The sequence below is a fragment of the Solea solea genome, chromosome 6 (genome assembly GCF_958295425.1).
Source record: "Solea solea chromosome 6, fSolSol10.1, whole genome shotgun sequence".
Lineage (NCBI taxonomy): Eukaryota > Metazoa > Chordata > Actinopteri > Pleuronectiformes > Soleidae > Solea > Solea solea.
Window position 1 is genome coordinate 3,554,177 of NC_081139.1, and position 21,195 is coordinate 3,575,371.

The following is a 21,195-nucleotide window of genomic DNA, read 5'->3' on the forward strand; positions in this document are numbered from 1 at the left end:
AATCATATACCTTATTTTACTATTGACACCTTGATTGCACTTGCTCTCCTAAAGGCTTATGTTACCCCGTCTGGCGGTGCCGACGCCCTGCACAAGCCAATCCAGACTCTCTTCATGTGCTGTTCCTGCTGGTGGAATGACCTACCGAACGGCATCCCCGTCTATCTCCAAGAAGCTCTTGAAGACCCAGCTCTTCCAAGAGCATCTTCTGTCCTAGCACTTACCTTATCCTCCTTCTGCACTTGGATCCACTTCTGCACTCTCACCCTCTGTCAGTCCACTGCTTGAGTGGATTTCTTTCCAAGACTTCTTCTGTGTACGTAGCCTATTCCTCTTGGATTGGATGATTGAAGTGTGAAGAAGCGAGACACACTGGCAATTTAACAATGTAGTAGTTTAGCAGACCGGGGTGTCAGGAGCATGTGGAAGAACCATGCACAGCCACAACAGCCTGGCACCTCCTCCTCCTCCTCAGCTTGGTCACCAGCTTGGCCACAAACACTACTGTGGGATGACATCACATTCTTCGGCCACTGTGGTTGTGTTGGTCACTGTGGCACGAACAGCACAGTCTTTGGAGTTGAGGTCAGGACTACAGGCAGGTCATTCCATCCTCTCCACTCCACAAATTCTGGTAGGTAGTCTCTGATAAATCAAGCCCTGTGGAGGGCGAGTGTTGACATCTTGGAGGACAGAATGTCTCCAGACTGTGGAGATATGGGATCACCACTGGTTGCAGAATCTCCTCCAATGATGACAAGCCTCGTTTTCCCAGAGAGGGAACACAACCCTCTTACAAATGTGGCACCATTTGAAAGGGAAGTAGACAGGCTTTTCCAACTGCATACGATTTATTGCCAAGAAGCACTGTTACAGCAAAGAAATAATCACCCAAAATAAATAGAACGGTAACATTTAGGACCAATTCTGTGGTCTGTAAAGTATTTCTGGTTACGTGTTTTTGTGAGTTTTCCAAAAGTAAAGCCTAGAGTCCAGCGAGGTGTGGAGAAGGAGAAAGTGAGCAGAAGGAGGGCCCTTGAAAAATTGTTGCACACTAGAAAAAGCATGTAAGCTGTTGTCACGGTGACTTAAACAACACGAAATTGCCATAATGTGAAATATCTACTCTTTGGAGTGTGGATGTGGTAGGAAGTTGTTCTACAGTCAGTCAGCCAGCAGAGGGCGGTGCAGACCAGTTTAGATGTAGCATCAGTAACGCCAAAACATTACATAAATCCATACATGCTGGTTTAAGAACGACTAAATGTGATTCAGCGTATTTGTTGTAAAAGGATAGGCCTCCTTTAATCTGAAAAACAGCACGCGTCATTACTAACATACACGGTCACCTTTATATTGTAGGGCAAACTTTCATAATAGTAATAAAAATGAATTAATTTAACAATACACAAGTCACAGAACGGCTTAATAAGATTGGCCGACTGTTTCAAGTTCAGGTTCGGACACATTACTTGTATCAGCTGCCTAAAACTACCGGTCATACACGTGTGAAGCACCCAAACCATTGAAACAATGAAAATAAGACAACATAATAAATAAAACGAGTACATACAACTGAAAGCACAACCGAGGCCAACTATATAAAGACACCTGAGCAAAAAGTACTCAAAATGTTTAAAATCATGATTGAATTTGTGAAATTTGGAAATCTGCCACAGTTTTTATGAACAAAAAGAAAAGAAAAACACGTCTATTCTCTGACTTCATTGCTTCTTTATATCACTACTAAAAATGTGACGTAAAATGAATCATAACTTTGACTCAACAACACATAAGAAGACGAAAAATCTTTTAAAGTCTGAATATGTGACCTATAAACACACCCCCACCCCCCAGGATGTCCATATAAGGAGTTGTGTATTATTCCCACAGCAAACGTACCACGGGTGCACCCTTAGGGGGCACTAAGGGGTGAAATGACTGAACACACAATGCATAGACAAGGAAGTTTTATTTAATTTCCTGCAATCATATCTCTGTGGGTACAAATCATTGTATTTTCTTACACCGTGTCCAGTAACCCATGATGCATTGCATCCATACGTTTGTAGCTCAAAACAGCTTTTACAAAAAAGGATATACAATATATACTTATATTTATATTTATATATATATTTATATATATATAATATACATGTGTTTTCTTAATGCATTTAGATGTGGTCAAATAGAAAGGAAAAAAAAACAACAACAACAAAGACGACACTCATCTGTGGAAACAAATCCCCGCGTAAGATTCAACACAAGGTCATTTACCGAAGCGATAAATTAGAGGCAGGTTTTTTTTTTATCAAAGCTGACGGTGAACATGAAGCCCTTCACACACAGTTTTGCATATTTTCCACGAAAAATCCCGAGTGATGATTTTGCCCTCTTTTTCCTGCACTATGGACCTGTTCGTATCGACGGCTGATTGGGGGGGAATTTCACAAAAAAACAAAAAACATGCATGGATTCTCTACCGCTACGTCATAATACAGTTATCGTGTGACATGCCTTCATCAGCGATGGTGCGGTTTGATATTAGGATTAAAGTACATTTCGCTGGTTGAGTTAATTATGTCCGAGTCTCATGCAAGAACCCTTTAGTCGCAAATTCAAACGAGGACAGGGAGACATCTCCCCCCGTCTCTTGTATTGTATGGCTTTTAGTACTTAGAGTGCTTTTACTCGAGGGGCATTGGACGCTGGATTAACTGGGATTAAATGTCTTATTTCCATTTACTTCTTTTACTACGTGTGACTGGGCGTCAAGACGGGAATGTGTAGTTTTAAAAAAAAAAAAAATAATAATAATAAAAATCCATAAACTAAAAAGAAGAAACATCTGAGTTATCAATGCACAGAGTACAGGAGACATGTCACTGACATGAAGAGACTCAAAAACAGTCCACTGTGCTGTGTTGCACTTTGTCAACAACGTTACATTTCTGGTGTAAGTCACTTCACATTATAATAGCTCAATATTACAGTATTACATCTTTTTTTTTTTTCTTCAATACAACGATAATAATAATAAGAATAAGAATAAGAATAAGAATTATAATCATATGTGTTTATACTAATTGATCATCATCATTCATGTAAACATATTTAACCAGATCATGCAAACAGTATAGACCAAAACTTCTTCCACTTAGAGGTGCACAGCACAGAGCGGGCGGAGCTCCCAGACTGAGATCCCGCCTGACTCGGTGTGAGACGTACAGATCTGTGCCGGTGTTTTAGACACTCGTCAGAAACGGAACAAGGGGGTTGAGGATGAGGGTCTGACGTTAGCGCCATCGCTCGTCTTCCCAATCGTGGCAATAACTCTCCTTGTCCAGGCAGCAAAGTAAGATTCTTACACGTTACAAACTAACAGGGATCTCAGTTTGAGCCTCTGCTAACAGAACAGCCATGGAGGGGGCGGGGGCGGGGGGAACAAAAACAAAAACAAAAACAAAAAAAGTCTCCTTTTCATATTCATACACTTGTGTTTTTTCCTCGAAAGGAAAGGAGAGCATGCAGGTGCTACCCGGTCAGAAGCACTCTTCACAAACCCAGTCTGAGCCAGAATATAGAGTCCATCGCCCCAACAACAACAACAACAACAACAACAACAACACTGCACCACTTTCAAGTGTCTCCTGACACCAAAAAAAACAGAGGGACAGGAAATACTGCAACACTTCATCATGAGGGATCAGGTTAACATGGCAGTCATTTGTTAAATAGTGACTTAGTCAGTGCTGCCATGAGTCATATTTGGAGGGGTGACGAGCGGAGAGACATGCAGGAGTAATCGGGAAATCGTTTCCCTCCTCTTTGTGTCTAATCCGGCCAGATTATTTGTTTGACAGAGAGCTGCCAGTAATGCAGTGAGGGTGATGACAGAGGTAGACGTGACGGATAATGTGAGGAGAGACCCCGGGTTTTGAGCAAGTTGCTGAGTGACGACGACGACGTGGTATCTGGGGACACTGTCCTTATTCTGGACAAAGACCTGCAGTGCGTTTGTCCGCACCCCCAAAAAAGTGACCTGCTCACTGCGGACGGACTCTGATCGATGGACGCTGCCTGATAACTACTCTGCATTCCTGGCCAGACTGGGCGGGGTGGGCTCTGGGCGCTCCGGAGGGGGGGGGGGGATACAGTGTCACCATGACGATGGGAGGTTTGTGTGCTCAGACACGACTGGCTGGCCTGCAGCAGTAGGTGCAGCTCCTCAGGCTGTCCCGATCTGTGCTACCCTCATTGCTTCCGCGGCGGCCGTCCTCATAGTGGGACACTGGATGTGAGAGCAGAGCAGAGCAGGAGTTATTTCATGTTTGCTGAATACTAAATTATAAATACCAGACGTAGGAAAGTGGGCCACACTCTCGCCTTTGCAGCTAGAAAGACCCCGGGTTTGCCACGCGGTCGGAACAACCTGTGTGTGTGTGGGTTTTCTCCGGCTTCCTCCCACAGTCCAAACACATGCATTGGGATTTTAGGTCAATTAGACACTCGAAATTGACCGTAGGTGTGAGTGTGAATGGAACTGGTGATCCGTCCAGGTTGTTTCCCGTCTATCGCCCTCGTGTGGAGGATAAAGTGGTAGAAAATGGATGGATGTGAAAACTAGAAAACATCCCTCAAGCCACTCACTATCTCTCAGGGTTCTTTGAGTTGGATGATTCCTGAATGACCACAATTTTAAGGATTTTCTTAGACATTACCAATGTCCACCTATTAAGCCGGCCCATCTTCTTCTATTCGACCACCCCTTTTCTTTCTCTTCATCCCTCCTTTCGTCCCACATCCCTCTTTAACATCTTCGTCCCTGACCTGGAAATGACATGCCCAGACTAAATAGTAGCAGAGTGTATCTCTGCAATGACACAAGCTCTACGTGAATTATCTTGGTATCAAAATAAAGACTTCGACACTAGAAGTGCAATCATCACTGTAGAAGTGTTATCTGCCACTGTGTCAGAGTACGTGCAGATGGAACGCAGCATCAATGAAGGAGTTATTTTCCCCTCGCCTTAAAAAAATAGTGCATTTTAAAGTAAATATCACCTTTAAAAATAGGCAGTAGGAGCTTAAAAACTCAAGGAAGCCGTGTAACAACATGCTGGAGTGAATTACAGAGGTTTCACTAAAGGCGATCTCTGTGCCATGTGATTTCTTAAGTAGCAAAATATTGAACTCATTTCATTTTATTCACATGTCGCGATTGGTCTAAAAAAAAAACTTGTTCTGAATAAAAAATAAACAAATAAATAAATAAAAATCCACACATTCACTCATGAAAAACAAAGACAAAACGGATTCAAGTGAGCGTGAGCACTTGTTCGTTCACTGTGAACACATAACTTACAGCTCTCTTCCTCCCCGTTGCCCAAATCCTCCTCCTCGTCCTCCTCCTCTTCCTCTGGGAGCAGATGTCCATGGCAGGGACTGGTGGGAGTGATCTGACTGGGTCCCTCAAGACTCGTGCCCAGCTGCAGCCTCCGCATGTGGCGCACCACCGCTGTGGCATTAAACGCTTGCTGTGCAGACAGAGCGAGAGAGAGAGAGAGAGAGAGAGGAAGGGAGAAAAAAAACATAGCACATGAGGACCTTCTGTGTCTGACAGCTGCTGTGAGAGGGAAAAAACAGCAAAGGCAAACACAGTGTGGTCAAACTCCTGCCAGTCTCTCAGCGATACTGCTCCTCCAGCAGGCTGTGGGTGTGATTCAGTCGAGCCACTGACCTTCCATTTACTTTTGGCGAAGTTCTTCTTGATCTGAGCGCTGACAGATTCGTGGATATTCTTGTCCAGAGCCGTGTCTCCACAGATCCTGCACACAGTCGACACACGTGTTATAGATTTTACTTACTTTTTTTTTTTTTTTACCTATAATTACAAACATAGTTTTACATGAGTCCGGTGATGTGACAGAAGTCAGGACACAATCAAACTGAACAAAAGCAGGTTTAAATTCAGTCAGTTGTGGCTTTGAGTAACATATTAAACATCATGTGTTTATGTTTATATTTAATGCCATTTAATTGTACTTCTATGCAGTCATTTTGTGCGGCTATTTTGAAAATAAGTGCACTACAATGTTAGTTCTAATTCTATTTCTAATTTCTGTTCTATTCTAATCTCTGTCGTTTAACTGCTGCAACAGTGAATTTCCCCATGTGTGAGGTCAATACAGTCTAATCTAAACTCATCTAAGTGAATTGTTCCAAACTATTTTCCAACAAAATAAGCCTGGCATTAGTTTCATTATCTTAAATTATTATTGTTATTGTTATTATTATTATCAATAATAATGATAATAATACTTATATCTTTGAGTTTCTAATCTTGTTTGGATGAAAGTAGAAATATTATGTCACCTTTGGCAAAAAGAGAAATTATTATCTTCAAGTTTAACAACTGTCTCACTTTTTTCTAATCCAAAAATATCAATAACTTGTAGAGGACATAATCAACCGATGAACTGATGATGTCAATAAATGTTAACTGCATGTTTTCATTGTTTTAGACTTAAAAATCCCATTAAGAGCCCAATATAAGGTTAAATATCAGCATAACATCACCTACCTCCACTTAGGGTTAGGGTAAGTTTCTTTTTGCACCTCTATACTTATAATTGTCATGTTTCATAATCTATAAGAGACTATTTCTGTTGTTGGGTGTTTATTTTATTATTTTAACTATTTATTTATCTAATTCTTTGACTTTTAACTCTGCATTTGTATGGACAGAGAAATATGTTTTTCTTGCCGTACATGTGAAAATAAACTCCCTAAAATCTCTTAATTGATTCAGTTGGTAAAACAGTTTTCTTTCGATCAGTGACGTCTTACTCACCATGGATGCTGGAGTGCCTGTTCACATGTGTATCTCTTCTGAGGGTCTTTCTCCATCAGGTGACAGATGAAGTCTTTGGCTGTTGAGAACACAACGCGACGTTGTAACACTCCACCACTGTCTTTAATATTTATATATAATATATGGTATATATAATATATATGTAATATATGGTATATATAATATAATATATAGAGATCATATTTCAGAAAACTGACACTACCTGAGTCTGAGATGTCGTCCCAGTACGGGGAGTCAAACTCGTACTCTGCTTTCAGAATCTGCTCAAATAACTTTGCATCGTTTTCATCGTAAAACGGAGGATACCCGCATAATCTGTGAGGGTGTCATAGTGAAACATTATTCAACGGAAAAAAACTGTAAGAAACACAAGAATCACAAGAATGAATAACTTACAGAATATAGGAAATAACTCCTATGGACCAGCAATCCACTGCTTTGCTGTACGGCTTCTGGGCGAGCACCTCCGGAGCTGTGACACACACACACACACACACACACACACACACAGAGAGAGAGCAGGAAAACACACATGAGCAGCAGACAGTGAGAGTGAATTCAAGTAATCTTGACCTTTCAGTAATCGGGTAATTCGGGCCACGTTAAACAGGTAGAGAGAGCACTTCTGAAACACTTGCAGTTGACTCAGTCACGGATGAACGAGCCTCTCACAGCACAGCGCAGTGAATAACGACAGGATGTGAACACAAACGGCAGGTGAGGCTGAGCACACATGAAAAAGGGTGGGGGAGGCAGGGGGGGGGTTAGGTGAGGACAGCCAGAGAAATAAAAGCTACCGACCCACATATCCGGGGGTGCCGCAGGCCGTGGACATGACGCTGCCGGATCCCTCGATCTTTGAAAGTCCAAAATCACTGATCATGATCTTGGAGTCTTCGTCCATACTGTAATACAGCAGGTTCTCTGGCTGCAAACACAAGGAAACACACAAATGTGAAAATTGAATGCGTCGAATGCGTCATTTCTGTCTCTCTCTGAGTTACCTTCAAGTCTCTGTGGACGATGCCCATGTCGTGGAGGTATTTCACTGCATCCAGGATCTGGTGGATGAGCTGACTGGCATCTCTCTCCGTGTAAAAACCTTTCTCCACAATCCTGTCAAACAGCTCGCCTCCTGACACACTGACAAAAAAAAGGACTTGATGAGTCATTTCACGTTCATGTTTCCAAATAAACCCACAGAACGTTATTTAAGATGAGATAAGATAAGATAAGATAGTCCTTTATTTGTCACGTAGTCGGGAAATTTACATTGTTACAGCAGCAAAGACAGTAAAGATAAAGATAAATAATGAACGTGCATTACCAAAAAAAGTACAATATATAAAGATATTAACACTAAGACTATATATACTGTATATGTGTATATATCTTTATATATATATACAGTATATACATTTAAAGAGTTAAAATAGAATGTACATTATGGACAGATTGCACAATATACACAGTATGGGCTTGATATTTACAGTATAAACAAAAGGTTGAACATGGGGAATTATAAAAGTATAAGTATATTTTTTTACCTAATAATTATTATTATTACAATATGTATTACCTAAAATAAGAAATGCTATTTACTAATTAATTTGCAACTCTTTAACCCTTTAACACCTAAGCCTCAAAATGTGCATCTGGACTTTTTGTTTTGTGCTTATTTTAACCAGAAATTGTGCAAAAAAAAATCTAAATATATACTAGTGTAATTGACTTGAATTCAGTGCATTTATCTAATCACACCATTTATTTTTGGACTTATTTACTTAGTCAGGCTGAAGATTACTTAAGATAATTTGACTTGTTTCAAGAAAACTTCATTTAAAGTTCAATTTTCTTGCTGCACTGGCAAATACTTTTCATTTTCATGCCATGTTTTTTTTTTTTTAGAAGTATTTTTGGCCATAGGTGCTTTTGCCTATTTTTCATAAACATCTGGCACTTATTTTACAATTTACTGCGTGATAACATGGTGTATAAACAATTTAAAATGAAGAAAAACAAAACCTTTTGTTGAGCAAAATAACACTGTGTTAAATTTGAACAGTGTAAAACATATTGGTTAGACTTTATATTAGGCAACACATATTCACCATTAACTGTGTGCTCACTAACATATATAATAATCTACATAACCTTATTCTTCCTCTGTTACGACATGATTTTTCCTAAATAAGGTGTTAATACATGCTTAATATTTACTAATAAAGGGCTAGTATGCTACTTATATGCACCTAGTTAATGCTGAATATGTGTTCCCTAATTTAATGTGTTACCAACATATTTATTAAAATAACATTGTTTTTGTCTCAATGTCCAAAAACAAGCCACAAAATGGAAACAATATACAGGCGTTTTTTCCAACTCTCCTCTCTGCTTACAAAGACACTGATTCGTTTACCGTAATTACCGTAATAACCACACGGTGTCTTCTCAGCTTTCACAAACCGCTGCGTAATCACAATAATGCACAAGTTTAACTCTGTGTCAAAGGGTTTTCCCTAATTTACAAGCAAAGTGTATTAAATCCCCGGCTTCTGTCGTGCAGTTTCCCTGTTGTGACCTGAAATAAAGACTAGAGGGGAACTCACAGCTGCATGACCAGGTATAGGTGAGATGTACTTTCAAAGATGTCCTCCAGTGAAACGATATTGGGATGCTTGATTCTGAGGAAGACATTTGAACACAGAGTCAAACGCCAGTGCATTTTCCATTTGTGCCGCACGTTTCTCTCGAACACTTGTAGTCAAACGGTCACCAGATGGCATTGTTGCATAATTCAGGTTGGGGGAACGGTCTGTTCTCAAACCTACGACTTCACCTCATTCCCCAAATATACTAGAATCGGCTCAATCTGACCCGAGACTGTCTGCAAGCTGAGCCTGTGAACCAGCAGCAGCTGCGGTGATGATATGACTCTGCAGCAGAGACGGGATGACTGTGGAAATGACTACTCTCGCACAAAAAGCATAGATTTGGATGATTTGCTGTTCGTCTGCAGTCAAACAGCTCTCGGCTCTCTCGAGTCGAGCTGAGAGCATCTGAATCTGCCATCACTTCAGCTCAGTGGCAGCTGAGAGAGGCGAAAGTGACTCGGATGAGAGAGAGATGTTTTTTTTTTCTTCCCTCAACATCCTTGATGTCTGTCGTCCTCGCGTCCCTCATTTATTTCACGATGACTTAAAATGTTTGGACAAACCCCGTTCCTACCGTTGTCCCCCCCATATTTCTCCTCCTGTCAAACCCTACCTCTCCTCTCCTCCCTCCCTCCCCCTCTACACCTCTCCACACTCCATGTCTCTTTCTTCAGTACACTGCTGCGGGGAATTCCACACCATCCCCGCCTCTGTGTGCTGTTGCCCTGGCAACAGGGACACTAAAAATAGGTCTATCTTCTTTATGCCTGACATTTCCGGTGCACAATCCAACTGTTTCTACTGACACCGTGCATTTAGTCACCGGTTCAATTGACCCCCCCCCCTCGCATACAGTATATGCAACGCACGCGTTATGCATCTGTGTGTGCAGAGGCTGCGCCGATCCTCGTGCCGGACCTCGGTGGCGTCACCTGTGTAGTACGGCGATCTCATTTTCAATGTTGTTCTCTTTGCCTTCCAGTGCTTTCTTGGGGATGCACTTGATGGCCACCAGCCTCTGGGTCCTCTTCTCCTCGGCTAGAACCACCTCAGAGAACGCGCCGCTGAAACAGAGGCAGAGGAAAATGGAGAAACGATGAGAAACGTGTGGAAGCCAAAGAAGAGGTTGCTGACGTTGTTGAGATGAAGACTTAAATATCGTGACCTTGTCACAAAAACAACAACTTTCTAATCCAGATTAGGTAAAAGCAGTGCGAGCTTTCTTTTTCTGAGGGAGACTAGACTGCATTATGGATTATGGTCTGGTGATGATGAGAGCGAGAATAGCGTGTATTTACACAGTCTCCCCACAGGAGCGTGGGAGTGAGCTCAGGAGGAGGCCTGAGCGTACAAACAATGTGAGCAGCCACATGCAGGGATCTTTTACACGTATATGAAACAGCCACTGTCACGCTGCAGCCTACATAAAATCGTGCAAACTTTACGGTTTTCTGCTGTTGCCAGCGGCAACCATGTCATCAGAAGCCAAATACTGTTATTGATACTTAAAGGGATAAGTATTAATAGAATAGGGCGAGTATTTTTGGTGAAGTATTCCTTTGACTTATATAAACAAATGTCCTTTACATTCAAGTCTATCAGCTCGACACAACTCTCGCTGTTTGTTTTGTTGTCACTGTGTCTGTGGTGACACAGTGTGAGGCATTTTAACATCATGACTGACCGGGTTAAAGTAAAGTGAGACATCAGTTGTAGTAAATGACTTACTTTTACTCATGTTACTGTAATGGAGTAGGTTTTCTTGTGTACTTGTGTGTAATTTTACTTTTACACAAGTATATTTTTTTGGAAGTGCTGGACTTCACTACATTTTAAATCACTGAGCAAAAAAAAAAAAAAGTTGGCCTTTAAATACATTTAAATGAATTTAATATTTAAATAAATAAATAACGCACCGGAAACTTTGGCGGTGAATGATGAGGACAGGTGAACTGGTGCTAATTAAGGAGAAGGTTGAAGCATTTGTGACCTCTGACCCCTTTCGACTGACACATTACGTGTTTTCATATTTTATTTAAAGGTTTCCCTTTAATTACTAACCTTGTTAAAAAAGTAACTAAGTAACTTTTGCTGCGAGTACATTTTAAAGAAGCTACTTTTTTACTTTAACTTGGGTGTATTTTTAGGCCAGTACTTCACTTGTACTTGTACTTGTACTTGATGTTAAGGAATTAACCCTGGTTCTCTGAAACAAATGCTGTGGTTGGAATATGGACCCTCAGGAAGGTCCATATGTGCAGGCTCACCTGAGGGTGTAGCGACACGAGTAATGCTTTCATGGCAGAAGTCACACACTGGAGCATAGTAGAGTACAGAGCTGAAGACTTAATGTGCATCCTGACCATCTGTCAGTCGACCTCCTTGAGTCCGTGAGTGTTTTCTATCATTATTCCAGTATTCCAGTAAATGCTCAGCAGTGTGTGTCTGTGGTAATCCTTGAGGTGGCTTTGCATCATCACAGCAAAACAAACCAGTGGAGCAGAAACTTTTCAACAGTGAATCTGACGCAAAAGAGATCTCCTGTTTCATTTTTTTGTTAAGCCCTTAAAATAAACACTCTCCAAGCAAAATCAAATAAAGCTCCGGTTTCCTTCCACCCATAAAAGCATTTTAATGTATTTAAGGATTTCACCACACGCACGGCTGACAGGAGCACACACTGTCACGAGTCAGTAAAAATCTATTTAGTCTAAAATGGGAGAGTAGACCGAGACATCTAAAGGTGATAACTGCTGTGTGTGTGTAAGCATCACTGAAATGTGCCACGCTACAGTGTTTCCTCACTAAAAAAAAAGTAGCATGTTTGCTTTTCTTGAAATTTGTTTGTTAGCTTTCGAAATTGACATATTTGGAGTAAGAATAACACAAACTGTCTGTGAGATAGGATGCACTGTTGCCTCTTCTCAGTAAATGGCAATGTTAGGTGTTACGGTGTTTACAAATGTTTGACAATTTACATGAAATCTGACCTGATCCGTTTAAAGCAGACTTTTGTCAATACTTGTACAACTACTTTTTTACATAAAAGACATAAATATTAAGTAGTAATGCTTTTATGACTACTACAATGAGCTAGAATCATAGTTGCAGCAGTGTCTGCATCATTTCACCCCATATGTTAGTCACAGAGTGACAGAGAGCAAATGAAAGCGCGAGAAGACACACTAACACACACACACACACACACACACACACACACAGGCTCACAGTTTTCTACTGTTGCTGCGCGACACATTGTAATTAACCATCAAGTTGCTCATTTCTCCTAGGAGACGTAGTAGGGGTGGGCTCTGAGGGTTTGACGGAGAGAACCGGAGGCGGGAAGTGCATCTGTTAGATTTGCACAAGTGCTAATGTTTACATCACACACACCTGAGTAAAATTGGTTTATGCCACTGTCCAGCCTTCTACTCACATGACAGGAACGTACACTTTCTTCTTGTACTCTTCTACCGAGCAGCAACAGACTGCTGGTGTCCTGACGCACAACATTTTATCTGTTTTATACTAGTACATAATTCTGGCACAAACACGCGATAACATGCTGCTAACAAAATTAAAATAAATAAGCTTTACATGAGTCACTGGCCTCAGTGCAGGAACATAGCTGAGGCTTCTGTCATCGCTGCTGTTTTTGTGTCCACGAGCACGACTGTCAGATAGATAGATAGACAGATAGACAGATAGACAGACAGACAGACAGACAGACAGATAGATAGATAGATAGATAGATAGATAGATAGATAGATAGATAGATAGATAGATAGATAGATTCTAGCTTGTAACCTTGCAAGCTAACTAGCACACTAACTAGCAAGATAGATAGATAGATAGATAGATAGACAGACAGACAGACAGACAGATAGATAGACAGACAGACAGACAGACAGACAGACTGACCGACCGATTGACAGATAGATAGATAGATAGATAGATAGATAGACAGACAGACAGACAGACAGACAGACAGATACATTCTAGCTTGGTAGCTCACAAGCTAACTAGCATGCTAGATAGATAGATAGATAGACAGACAGACAGACAGACAGATCGACGACCGATTGACAGATAGATAGATTCTAGCTTGTAACCTTGCAAGCTAACTAGCAGACTAACTAGCAAGATAGATAGATGATAGATAGACAGATAGATAGACAGACAGACAGACAGACAGACAGACATACAGATCGACCGACCGATTGACAGATAGATAGATTCTAGCTTGTAACCTTGCAAGCTAACTAGCCCACTAACTAGCAAGATAGATAGATAGATAGACAGACAGACAGACAGACAGACAGACAGATAAATTCTAGCTTGGTAGCTCACAAGCTAACTAGCATGCTAGATAGATAGATAGATAGATAGACAGACAGACAGACAGACAGATAGACAGACAGACAGATCGATGACCGATTGACAGATAGATAGATTCTAGCTTGTCACCTTGCAAGCTAACTAGCACACTAACTAGCAAGATAGATAGATAGATAGATAGACAGACAGACAGACAGATAGATACATTCTAGCTTTGTAGCTCGCAAGCTAACTAGCATGCTAGATAGATAGATAGATAGATAGATAGATAGATAGATAGATAGATAGATAGATAGACAGACAGACAGACAGACAGATAGATAGATAGATAGATAGATAGATAGACAGATAGATAGACAGACAGACAGACAGATAGATGGACAGAGAGACAGACAGACAGATCGACCGACCGATTGACAGATAGATAGATTCTAGCTTGTAACCTTGCAAGCTAACTAGCACACTAACTAGCAAGATAGATAGATAGATAGATAGATAGATAGATAGATAGACAGACAGACAGACAGATAGATAGATAGATAGATAGATAGACAGATAGATAGACAGACAGACAGACAGATAGATGGACAGAGAGACAGACAGACAGATCGACCGACCGATTGACAGATAGATAGATTCTAGCTTGTAACCTTGCAAGCTAACTAGCACACTAACTAGCAAGATAGATAGATAGATAGATAGATAGATAGATAGACAGACAGACAGACAGACAGACAGATAGATAAATTCTAGCTTGGTAGCTCGCAAGCTAACTAGCATGCTAGATAGATAGATAGACAGATAGATAGATAGATAGATAGATAGATAGATAGATAGATAGATAGATAGATAGATAGACAGACAGACAGTCAGAGATAGAGAGAGAGAGTAAATATACAGACAGAGAAAGAGAGAGTGAGAAGTTGTTATGTTATGTGACGCTGTAATCCCAGCTGTCTGTTTGGGCAAATATTGATTCACACGTTTTCATGTCTGTATCACCTCTCAACACTTTCACTATCATCACTGTGTTGTTATTTCAGTGGCTTCTCCTGACACTTTATTACTATGAACTATTATATAATGGGCTGCATAAACTACACAGACAGACAGCTAAACAGACACACTCTAGGCTGGAGGTACTGGACTGGGCTGTAAATCCACTACTTTAATTTATGCAACGTCTGTCCTCCTTAGTAACACTAGCTTTAACCAGTGATTTATGCTGCACCATAAAACATAAAAAACATGTCTCATGAACTAATAAGCATACCGATACTAAATGAAATGCAGTCAGCTGTGTAAACAGGAAAGTACTGTACTATCACTTCTTTTTAAGGATGTTGTTTTAAGGGGCAGATAAGTTAAAACATTTACTGCCAGTCATTTTTGAATGCCGGTACATCTTTCTTTTCTTTTTTCTTTTCTTATTTATGTGCCCGTGCACGGGGTTCAGACGGATTATATTAACCTTCCTCGCTGACATTTTAGTAACATAATGCTTTTTTAATTTGAGGTATGTTGTTTTAAATCTTCCCAGTCTGACATCACATAACTAGGCTAAGATTAATCTTATGAACAGCTGGTTCAACTGGCTCCTGTACAATACCTGCTGCACAACACAATCAAAGAGTGTGTTGTAAATTGACAACCACCGCGTCTCGCTCACAATGATGGATGTTGCCCGCAGTGACAAATATCATCCATAGTATTCTTTTTGTAAGATTTAGAGGAATGCACCATTAATCAAGCCGAGCCGGGCCCCTCGGACCTGTTGCGTGTCATCCATCTCTCTATCGATTGAAAAAGCTTTCTCCTTTTAACCCAAGCCATTATGTTTGTGTGCTTAAGAAAGAGCGAGAGAAACAAAAGAGTGGGTATGTGTGGTCATGCTGTTTAATCCCATCCAGACCATTTCAGATCCATTCTTACATTAGGAAGGTTCACATCTCTATATTCATATAAAAAAGCATAGAGACTGGAACGGTTGTGCAAATGTGCTGTAATTTATGTTCTGCATCCACTCTACTGACATTAGGTCAACCCTCTTAACTGCTCGGCCTTTCTCTATAAACAAGCCAACCTACACAAGTGCTTTCAAACAGTGTTAGTACAATGTTTACGCTGTCCACCTGGACCCAAGTCGTTCTTAAACCTGGCCCGCGCTCTGTGTTACATTACGTTTTATGTCTTTCTTGCTTTTTACGGTTAATTTTTGGCACCCTAAGGTCTAATATGTGTTTAAATATAGCCACGTTTGTGATACAGAACTCTGAAAGCAGATTTGTTTTTTAGTGATGGGGTTTCCAACCACTGTGTCACTGCAGGACCCTGTAGCAGATCATGCAATTTTAAAGGGTTCTCACAGAACTGTGTTTGCTGTGGGATAACAAGCTGCTACAACTCATTACTACGTACGACTAACTAACACTTTAAGTACACAAAAACAAGTCATTTCAGACTATGTGCACAAAAGACAATACACCAACATGTGACGGTTGTTACAGAAGCTAATACTTAATGTATCATTTCACTGATAGCACTAAATACAACACTGTAATAGTAAAAATTGTTACATTTTCTGTTTCGTTTAATCCACAAATTACATTGTTTTACATAAAAACGTATTTCTGGGGATGTTTTCTATGTGAACTTGTCCCAACAGAGGCTTAACTCTGAGACTTGGGTCGATCTGAATATAATATTTTCAACATTTATCAATTAACTTCACACACTGAATTCCTGGATAAAGCTCCACTGTAATCTTCTCTCCGAGCGTAAGGAGCTTTGCGTCAACACATTAATTCCGTCAGGTCCAACTTCTCTGACAGAGGGAAATAATAAGAATATTACTGCAGCTAGTTCCTTCTGAAATGAGAAAATAGCCTCCTATCCTGGCAATTGACCTCTACAATCCTCGTTACATAACTCTTAATATCATCCATTTAAATTGCAGTTATCAGTTCTGTGAAGTCTTGGTGGAATCAGAACAGATATTATCAGAATTTAGCAGCAGCCGTGAATTCCCAAATGATGCAGTCTGGCCGTCCAGCAGTGAGACAAAGACTGACAGCTTCTCATTTGACATCCTCGCCCCAACACTCAACGTAAACAGTCAGCTTGATCATCAACCCGCTGGGATTTTACTGGACCAGAACGATGCAGTCGCTCATATCTGATTGTGTGCGGCTTCTCTGGGACAGCAGGTGAGATTCCAAGAGAGACAGAAAACAACCACACTCCATATGGCACACTTGTGTCATCACAGGTGGACATGTGCTGGGTCACTTGTACTTAGTTTGGGTGAATGGAAAAAGGTGCCCCTTGACCATCTGGGCTCAATCCTGTCCCTCCTGAGTTGGCAGTCACACCTCCATGTGTGTGTGTGTGTGTCCAGCCCTCACCATTACTGTCCAGAAGCCAGCCTTCCCACCGGTGCAAGTTGATTATTCATTTTGTAATTTTTGAATTACAGACTGCCTCGCGATGTCAAAATATAATTAACGTGAAGGCCAGCACATTTCACATAGATGAGTCGAACTCTGGTTTTTTTAACAATGTATGAATATCAAATTGGAAAGAGTGTGTGTGGAGTGGAGCTGACTCAGCATCCAACAGTGGCAAAGAGCAAGAGGAGTGACAAGTAAGTGAAGGGCACTTACAAAAACGTTAAACAGTATTGTACTGACTCAAATTCCAAATTCCTGGCAGCGTGGATGCAAATGAGTAATGTCCGTAAGTAATGAGTAATGTCCGTAATGGCAGCTAGACTATATTTGGACTCAAACTTCCCAAACTAAGCAGTCTTGGTGTATGGGAACTCTACCTTGTCTAATGCCTGGTAGTAATCCACAAGGGAAACTAGATCTCTAATAATAAGGGACCAATTTCACAAACCACACCCTCTGAAACCCTCTGTTTTTATGCAGTCGTGCAGATTGCCTTTCTGCTGCCTGAGGAGTCTCCACATTCTCTCCATGTCTGTGAAGGTTTCCTCCATGTACTTAGATTTCCATCCTACATCGGTCCAAAGACGGGCAGCTTGAGTTAACCTGAGATTCCTTTTTTTTTTGCTTTCAGATATGTGAATAAGAGTGTTAATTATTGTTAATAGGCCCTGTGATAGATGGGCGACCTATTCCCCACTGTGCCCTGCCTGCGGTCCAATGTCAGCTGGGATTCCTTCCAGTTCCTCCATAACCATTGAAGGATTAAGCGATTTATATGTTGGACTGACGATAAATGATAAAGGGATGAAGGTCGCGAAGGCAAGAGTGCAAGAGCAACAGCAAGGGTTTGCAACTCGGCCTTTGTGCATGGAGTTTGCAAGTTTGTGGGTTTGCAAAAACATGCAGATTTGGGGATTAGGCAGATTGGATACTCTAAATTGAATCGTGAATGTGAGAGTGGATGGTTGTACCCTGCCTTTCACCCCAAATGTGTCACCTGGGATTGGAAACCAGCGATCCCCTACAACCCTCATGTGGAGGATAAAGCGGTAGAAGATGAATGACAGTGCATGGCAGCATGATAAGGTGATACGAGCACTAAACTATACATATATATATATATATATATAAATATACAGTATATTATTACTTTTTTATAATTTAAACTTGTATGCAACTTACGTTCCCAGCACTTCTTTGAAGTCATAGTGTTCTTTGATGTCTGACGTCTTCTTTTTCCATCCATTTCCATCCTCCCCAAGAGGCATCCTACAATGCTAATCGAGTTTGCCACACTACAGCTAAGGGGCAGAAGAGAACAGGATAAAAAAATTCATTAAAAAAAACGTTATATATATATAAATATATATATTTGCACAATTAAGTCTTAACCACCCCATGATATACACACACGTGAATCAGGGGGACTATGGTAAATTGAAGCAGATACAGTGAGTGGAAACATTTATTTTATTAAAATAAGCGTCCTGATATTGGTCAAAACATTGCTTGAGCATGCAGTGGGGAATTGAAATATGGAGAAACCGAGTTAAAATACTCTAAAGTGCAAGCAATATTGTGCCTCTGCATCATATCAGTAGATTCAATACAGTTCAGCTGCCTGCTCTATTGAATTAACCATGTTTTTTTTTTTTTACTGATTAAGTGCTGTGGTCAGGAAAACCACTGAGTCTGATGAGTTATGTTCCTCCTTATAATCGTGATCAAAGCCAGTATGGATAATTGTCTCTGTAAATGCCAGATAATTAAAGACTGTTTTTTTTTTTGCTCCTGCAGAGAATATTTAACAAACCAGTGAACTATTACAGTTTTAGAGAGAAGACGCAGATACACACGTGAGGTAAAACATCTTAGTGTTAGTCTGAAAGTGATATTGAACATATCATTTGAGACATTTCAAGGCACTGATGAAAGATTACTCTAAGTGTTTCTTTGCTGACATGGACAAACCAGTCCTGCACAGATAAATAACAACAACTTTAAAGTAGGGTAGACAGTGCAGCACAAAATAGGGGAGCAGAGGCACAAACAAACGCATGGTCAGTAGTGCCAGATTCCACCTGGAGGACTTGTGCTATATTTAACGTCCGGAGCTAGAAACATTTAGGTGGCTCTGAAGACAGAGAAATCAATCTGGAAACACTTCTCTGAGGTCTGGTCAAGTGGAAACGTTCCACCACAACCTGCTGTGACTGCATTAAGGCTTGCAGGGCGTGAATGACAGGAGGCAGCAGGATGAATGGAAATGATTAACATACACAAATGCGTGTGCTCTGGTGAAATGTGTCCGATTTTCGTTGGGGTGCTCATCATGCATGTGGGGGGGGGGGAGAAAAGACGTTGATGTGTGTGTGTGTGTGTGTGAGCAGGAGCTGCTGCTGCTGCAGCGCTCAAGGGTATGTATGTGTGTATGTGTGTGTGTGTGTGTGTGTGTGCATGGCAGTCAAACGGAATAAAGACAGCACCCTTTAAAACAGGAGGCTGCAGACATATGGAAGGCGCACCAAAGGCGCACCAAAGGCGCACCAAGTTCCATTGCTTAAAAGAGGGAAAATACACGCGTTACAGTGGTTATCAGTGTAGGTATAGGCGGATAAAAACCTACCTAAATGATGCTCAGTAGTTGTGATGTGTTTCTCCTTCCCTCTGGGAGCGATGTGGTTGCTGTGCTGCTTGTGCGCAGCGCTGGTTCGCTTCTCCTGACGTCAAGAAAAGGCGTCTGTGGACGTAGTGCAGCAGAAAATCACTCTCTGTTCTCCTAACAACGTGATCTGCGATTCACCACGCGATCCACCACGCGAGCTGGATTCTATGAGCTGCTTTTTTTTCTTGTACATCTGCTGCTGTCTGTGTGTGTGTGTGTGTTTCTCCCCTTGGTTGTTCTGCACGCTGTGAAGTGCAAAGTGTATACAGGAGGATATTCAGACCTTTTATTGAAGTTTAACAAGGACTACAGAAGCAGTAGTATTGGTGCCAATACTGAAATGTGTCCTGGAATAAAAGTGGACTTTGTGGCCTTGAGAGACGCCCTATTTCACAGCATCTCACATAGGATAAACAAAAATAATTGGAACTAATAATAACACAAACAAAATCAATATGTACCCCCAAAAAACCTGGATTCAGTGACTCCCTGACAGACTGTTTCACAATCAACACAAATGAACAATAAAGTGGGCTATTTGTCAATGTTGTCAATATAACACATCAACAGTCTGGTTAAGATTTCATAATCTTTCCTGGAGGTGTTTAGGTTGATTAGATAAACAACAAAAGCCTAATATGGATAAGCATGCAGGGACACAGTTATTCTAACTGTATTACTACTACTCCAACACTTTAATTTATACTTTATTTGGAAGGGACAGCACAAAACAACAAGACGTAAACAACATTGATTACAACATGGAAAATGTTGTCAGAACCCAAATGTTTATGCTCAACAGTTTACACTGTGGCCTGGACGTGATATAGACATCATGTTCCATTATGTCTATATCACAAGCTGTTGTCAATAAGATCGCAAGGTAATGAATAATCTATTTTTACTGGGACTATGTTTTCATAAATAATACATTTGGTCTTTAGTGCATGCTTTCATAGGTTAGATAGATCAAAAACAAGCTCATGTAATTAAATGTGTTTTGCTAAAAGTTTAAAGTTCAGTAGTATCCCAACTGTATAGTGAACTCCAGCACTTCATGTTTGGACCTGGATGTTATTACAGCCAATAATCAGTGATAATAATCAATGCGTAGCACAAGACTGTAAGATTAGAACCCTTATAAATAAATAACTCAGGCTGTATGTAAACACTGTTGTAACACAAATGTAATGTGTTTTTAATATCAAGAGTCAT

At 40.7% G+C, this 21,195-nt stretch overlaps 1 protein-coding gene across 1 annotated transcript; it reads right to left on the bottom strand.

The window, feature by feature from the left end:
• Window positions 1-1,955: 1,955 nt before the first annotated feature.
• On the bottom strand, window positions 1,956-20,113 carry camk1a (calcium/calmodulin-dependent protein kinase Ia). The gene is made up of 12 exons (XM_058632727.1): window positions 19,942-20,113; window positions 18,498-18,616; window positions 10,461-10,592; window positions 9,484-9,558; window positions 7,879-8,017; window positions 7,676-7,802; window positions 7,271-7,346; window positions 7,077-7,189; window positions 6,854-6,932; window positions 5,741-5,828; window positions 5,366-5,537; window positions 1,956-4,291 (listed from the first exon to the last, which is right to left on the bottom strand). Exons 2-12 carry the CDS (start codon window positions 18,581-18,583, stop codon window positions 4,188-4,190), a joined length of 1,191 nt encoding a protein of 396 aa, XP_058488710.1. The 5' UTR covers window positions 18,584-18,616; window positions 19,942-20,113; the 3' UTR covers window positions 1,956-4,187.
• Between the last annotated feature and the right edge of the window lie 1,082 nt (window positions 20,114-21,195).

Bases quoted from the DNA above. Each gene is read 5' to 3' on its own strand.
- camk1a (XM_058632727.1), bottom strand. From the start codon at position 18,583: ATGCCTCTTGGGGAGGATGGAAATGGATGGAAAAAGAAGACGTCAGAC. The intron at 7,803-7,878 runs GTAACTCAGAGA...TTGTGTTTGCAG, and splicing joins TCGTCCACAGAGACTTGAAG to CCAGAGAACCTGCTGTATTA. The intron at 7,190-7,270 runs GTAAGTTATTCA...ACACCCTCACAG, and splicing joins GGAGTTATTTCCTATATTCT to ATTATGCGGGTATCCTCCGT.